This window comes from Jatropha curcas, chromosome 7 (assembly GCF_041381405.1).
Source record: "Jatropha curcas cultivar XTBG-Jc1 chromosome 7, XTBG_Jcur_1.0, whole genome shotgun sequence".
Classification (NCBI taxonomy): Eukaryota; Viridiplantae; Streptophyta; class Magnoliopsida; order Malpighiales; family Euphorbiaceae; genus Jatropha; species Jatropha curcas.
Window position 1 is genome coordinate 19,938,688 of NC_143157.1, and position 6,021 is coordinate 19,944,708.

At 36.2% G+C, this 6,021-nt stretch overlaps 1 protein-coding gene across 1 annotated transcript; it reads right to left on the reverse strand.

The window, feature by feature from the left end:
- Positions 1 to 1,540: 1,540 nt before the first annotated feature.
- On the reverse strand, positions 1,541 to 5,801 carry LOC149494900 (uncharacterized). The gene is made up of 7 exons (XM_089724119.1): positions 5,663 to 5,801; positions 4,330 to 4,952; positions 3,698 to 3,819; positions 3,480 to 3,570; positions 3,141 to 3,267; positions 2,956 to 3,026; positions 1,541 to 2,112 (listed from the first exon to the last, which is right to left on the reverse strand). The coding sequence occupies exons 2-7, from the start codon at positions 4,464 to 4,466 to the stop codon at positions 1,713 to 1,715; spliced, it is 948 nt and encodes a 315-aa protein (XP_089580245.1). The 5' UTR covers positions 4,467 to 4,952; positions 5,663 to 5,801; the 3' UTR covers positions 1,541 to 1,712.
- Between the last annotated feature and the right edge of the window lie 220 nt (positions 5,802 to 6,021).

The following is a 6,021-nucleotide window of genomic DNA, read 5'->3' on the forward strand; positions in this document are numbered from 1 at the left end:
AGACAAATAAAAAGCACCAAGTATACGCACATATCTGCACCCAGTAAATGAATGTTGAATAGGGCTATAGGACATCCAACGACAATAGCATATCACAAATGTGAAAACAAAGCAACGTTGACAAGATGATGATGATGAGGATAATACAGAGTATGTGAAAGCCAAGTAGATAAAATAAAACCCCAAATTTCCTAGATTTTCAGCTGTTTGCTATCAACATTCAAAGCAAGTAAACAGACACTTGACTTTTGTGATGGATAATAGAAGACATTGCAACCATACGACCAAGGGCAGAACTAATGCATAGGCTCACTCCCAATTGTTGAATGAGAGACAATAATAACTAGAAGAAGGTAGCACAAAATAGTACTAGATTCTCAGAAAAGAAACCAAAATAAAGCAAACGGGAATGCCACACTCATATACATCATCTGTTAAAAGAAAGAACCACAAATAATGCACAATCGTTTCGCTGACTAAAAAGGGAATAGCAGTAGTTTACAAGGGAAACTGAGAAATACCCAGATCACAATCTGCAACCAATCAAGGAGGATGCAAAAACTGATGGCTATAAAATATAAAGAGTACCTGATAGGCAGAAGTAGCAACTCCAAAAAGAAAATTAGGAGGAAAGTCCGACCGAGAGACCTCCTTTCCGTGCAAATATTCATGTTCCTTCAACAGTTGCTCCTTCTTTGTCATTCTTCTCTCTCCTTTTTCCAGTGGTTTTAGTGAGCGAGTAATGTGAATCTGAGGGGGTAGGCAATAAGAGAGAGGTGTGGCTGACTGGCGTTGTCCGATCGTTGTTGGCACTCTATGAAAAAACAATAAACTGTAAGCTTAAAGTTCACAATTGACCAATTTACCACTTCAAACTGTACACGTGGAATACCAGAGTATATTGTGATAAAAACAATGGAAAGAAAATGAAAGAAAACGTCAAATTTCAGGTGGGAGAAGCGCTTTCTCTTCTCCTTCCTTTGATATATAAATACGAGCATAACATGATCTATTACTCTTTAGGAAATGAATTTTGATTGGAATTCTGATCGGCTTAAACAGTATAGATCAAACCCAAATGAGCTGCAAGATTCAAGATATGACAAAAGCCTTATCCAACCTTAATGCTCTTTTCAACATTATATCTCAGTATGAAAACAAATTTATAATCACAAATGTTGACTGTTTTACCATTACAACCCAGCTTCTAGAATATCATACAACCATTTTCAATACAAGAAAATTCATTTGGATTCCTACAAGTCACTTATAGAAATCAATCAAATATCATTTCAAATATCTCAGTCATTTGACCAATCAAGCTAATAATCCAAATTCGAGGGCTAATACTACCTTAAATTTTTGTTCTAGCTATAAATGAATCAGTCGATTAAGCAGCAAAGGGGAGAAAAGGAGAGATGACTGCAGGCATGAATCTTCAGTGAATTGCATAGAAATCACCAAATCAAATTGGTTTAGTGAAAGATGACAGGCAGCATTCACCACAGCAGCCTGCATGAAAATTAGCAAACAAAATAACTAAGAGAACGCCTCACCATCAGTCCATATCATAGTATGATTTAGTTATGTACACGTTACAGAATCCATCAAGTCATTGATACAACAAGAGGAACTTAGCAAAACAGCATTAGATGCCAAATATAGTTGCAGATTTACATGTTTCTTTAACAGTAACAGCCACCTAGTAAAGATCACTTCAATGGTTTCAAACCCAGGAGAGCTCGCAGCTTATTGGCTTCTGCAATCTCTGGATCTGGGTGGTTTGTGCCATCATCCTTCTTTTCCTTCTTTTTTGGCTCTTCTGGTCCATCCCCACGCCTTTTAGGACTGTTGCTGCTGTGGACATGCCTCTTGCGATCCCTGCTCCTACATCGACTCCTTGAACGACTCCTCCGCCTGCCACGGTCCCTATCTCGCCTCTCCCATTCTGTACCTTCACTCTCTCTTTCTCGCTCTCTCTCCCGCCTATAATCTTTTTCTTCTCTCAAGCGATACCTGTCCCTATCCCTGTCCCTGTCCCTGACCCTGTCCCTGTCATGCCCACGTCCACGATCGTAGTCCCTATCATAGTCCCGATCATAGTCTCGATCCCTGGGCAAACAGGAAAATCAAGGTTCAAAAATAAGCTCAATTTTTTGTTCAAGGCTTTAATCAACTATGAATTCTGCAAATCAAAATTGTACATTAAATGTATTATCTTCATCTGAAAAAAAGGAGGGAAATCAATGTTGCACTTATAATTGAAAATGAAATTGACATGAAATTGTTTGATCCATCATACTTCTCACTGCACACTGTCAGTGCAGAGAAACCTGGCAGGATCATGAGATATTAATATAGGAAGCTGTTTTAACCACCAGTGGCTTTAAATGCCATGATGGAACTGGACTTGTTTAATGTGTGTGTTTGTGTGTATGTGTGTGCGCGTGAGTAAATAGGTACGCTCAATACCTAAAAAACAGCTTCCATCATGTGCTTACACACTTAGGACACAGTTCTATCACAGATTAGTTAGAATGAAAATCCACTAGTTTTGCCACAAATATTTTCACACATTAAAATAAAAAATAAAAATCAAAATCAAAATCTTGTTGAGAATCCAAAACGATGTACTAATGCATTGTTAAGAAAAAAGGGGAAAAGACAAAAGTACAAGTTATTCAGTTAGAAACCTCGATGAAATAGAAATGATATAAGTACAAAAAAAATAAACAAAAGGCACCAGCCATGTAGAAAATCAGGCATTCATTTTCATTGCATTGGGAAAAATTAGAGTAATTAGCACAGTTCATTACATTTTATGCTAGGAGACCCATGCACAAAGATACAAAATAACAAATTTACCAACTTACTTAACAGAATATGGAATCAGGATACTCTATGCATCACATCATACAATCAAATTCATCAACCAGATCTAGCCAAAGAGTTTACCTGTATCTGTGACTCTCACGTCTTCTATCCCTATCCCTTTCCCAAGTGGGACTTCTCCCGTGGTAATAATCCTGTCAGCATTTTTAAAACCACATTTAATAACTTAATAAGAGCTAAATGTGATAAAAAGCGCCAAGAAAAAAATTTAAAACTGAAATGTTCCTGCTCAAGGTAGGAAGAATTACCCGTTCATCAATCGCATTGTCTAATCCATCATCTTGTTCATTCTCCTCTTTCTCTTCCTCCTCTTCAAAATCATCTTCCAGCACACTTTTTCTAGGTTCGAGTGAACAAATTGATTCAAGAGTCCATCTGTTGATAAAAGAAAGTCATATCAAAACTTCATGTAAATTGGCATTCAAATCAAGTAACATGCATATCTATAAACATGGAAAAAATATGAAATTTCTATACCTTTAAGCAACATAGCTACTAAAATTTTACTTGTTGCCTGAATTTTTTGCAATTACTATACCAAGATATCTAAAATGGCCATAAAAAAGTAAACTTTTTAAAAAAGTTACCTTTTCTTAATGCGTGGGAGAGCAACGTCACAGGAATAATCTTTGGTAAGAAGCTCATGTATAACCTCATCCACATGGATTAAATCAAATTCTGAGAATTAAAGAAACCAACAAAATTTAATAAAACTATGTAAACAATTATAGATGTGTTTTGAATACAATTTGAAAGAGTTTCAAAGGTTCCAAAAAGAAAGCTGTAGAAAGGTTAAACAACTTACTTCCATCAGGTAGTTTTTGCCTCAATTTCCGATAGTCATTGTACAAAGGCTCAAGGTACCGATACACATCAACATCAGTCCCAGTAAGACGCAGATAAAAAGCACCAAGTATACGCACATATCTGCACCCAGTAAATGAATGTTGAATAGAGCTATAGGACATACGACGGCAATAGCATATCACATATGTGAAAACAACGCAACATTGACAAGATGATGACGGTGATTATAATACAGAGTATGTGAGAGCCAAGTAGGTAAAAAAAGCCCCAAATCTTCCTAGACCTTCAGCTGTTTGTTATCAACATTCAGAGCAAGCAAACATACACTTAACGTTTTCTAATGGAAAACAGAGACATTACAACCAACGAGAAAAGAGACATCAAATTTCTTCTTCAACAAAACTACTATCCAATAGCTAGCAACCATGAAAAATACACAGAACACAAAATAATTTTTAAAAACAATGAAAGCCGGTGAGTAATTCTTTCTCATTCCAGAAAATTTCATGACCTAAAACTAACCAAATAGAAACACCAAATACAGAAATTTGTTGGAAAAATAGAAACGCAGACATTAAATTGAAGTAAAATAATAATAATAAATAGACAGCAAATAAAGACAATACATACTTATAATCGTCGTTTTTGATGAACTCGACAACAATGTCCTTCTGGGGCTGGATCTGAAGCATCTTCATTACCAAGCACATAAAAGGCGTAGGTTTGCGGTTCCCACCATAGGTGCCACCAAGATGGTCAAGCTCCATAGCCTTGTCCACGAGCGTCTCTGCAGTTCAACCGAAGCATTGCTCCTTCCAGTAGGTGTTCTGGTATATCTTAGACCTAAGAATTTTCTCGACGAGATTCTGGGGATTCGTGCCCCTTATGCTCTTGACCGCCGGATCGGTGCGGTTGGCCATGGCTTGATTGAAATGTCAAAATTGGAGGGAACATATTTGTAACCCTAATCTAGAAATTCGGGGGACGACAATGGCAATTTGATAATAAGGGGAGAAATTTGCTTATGAGGATAGTGGGCTAAAATCAAATCTGGGCTAACTTAAGCCCATGCCCAATTACCTGGTGGTGTTACTAGTAGAGATGGCAGCGGGGCAGCTACCCACTAGAAATCAACTACCCGAATCCGACCCTGATCATCAATTTAAGTACCGAATCCGTCCCAAATCTGTTAAGGAATAAACTAACTAAATCCGTCTCAAATCCGTTTGGGAATACCTGTATAGTACCTGAATCTGAACCCGAAAATGCAACAACAAAAAAAATTGTAAAAGTTACATTAAAATTAAATCTGAAATAATAAAACAATCAACATGTAATATTCTAGAACAACGGTACCAATAACGTTAAAATATAACAAAAGAATTAAGATTCAACATAAATAAATAATACATTCAACTAGAAAATTTAATAAAAGACTAAAGAGAAAATTATAATTAGCTACAGCACATTTTTTCCTAATTTTAAAAAATAACAAATAAAGAATAAAAGACAACAGTAAAGATAAATTCCTAATCACATTCCCAATCATCAAAATATATTTTGTCAAGAAATCAATTACCTTCATCCAATCTAACAAGAAGCTTTGAACCTGAAAATACCTAATCGCATTCCAAGATTTAGATTTTTGCAATATAGGAGAAAGAAAGCGAAGAAAAATTCAACAAATAGAACACCTCTTTCATATAGGATATAAATATAATAACAAATAAAACATGCACAAAATCCAAAATGAAAAAAATAAAACAATAGACATATATCTCCTGGCTAAATCCACAAATTAATTCAACAATTCCTCCTCTTTGTCTGTTGATATGTATTTATATGAAAAAAGAAAAAGAAAAAGAAAAAGAAAAAGAAAAAGAAAAAGGAAAAGGGGCGAAGGAGAACCAAAAAAACATAAATGGAGAGAAGTTATAAAAAACCAAGAATGCAAATGGAGGACCTGGCACTGGTACTGCGGTTGAAGAGCAGGACTGCTGCGGAGGCGACGGCCACGCACGGAGCGACGGGAAGGTAGAACAATAAGACTGTGAATGGATAGAAGAACCGTAGAAGGAGAGAACCAGCGGCCCATAGAATAAGAGGTTGAGTTTTTTTTGTTTTTTTTTTAAGTTAAAATGAGAAAATTTATTACGAAATCAAGAAATCAATCAGAGCAGGAGGTGGTAGAGAAATCCAAACCCCCAAGCCTGCTTCGGAATGTGTTCTAACTGCTAACGTATGTGCAGCCACATTCGCAGACCTATAAACAAAATTACATTTTGCGACTGGTATCTCAGACAAAAGAGATTTGCAGTCCTA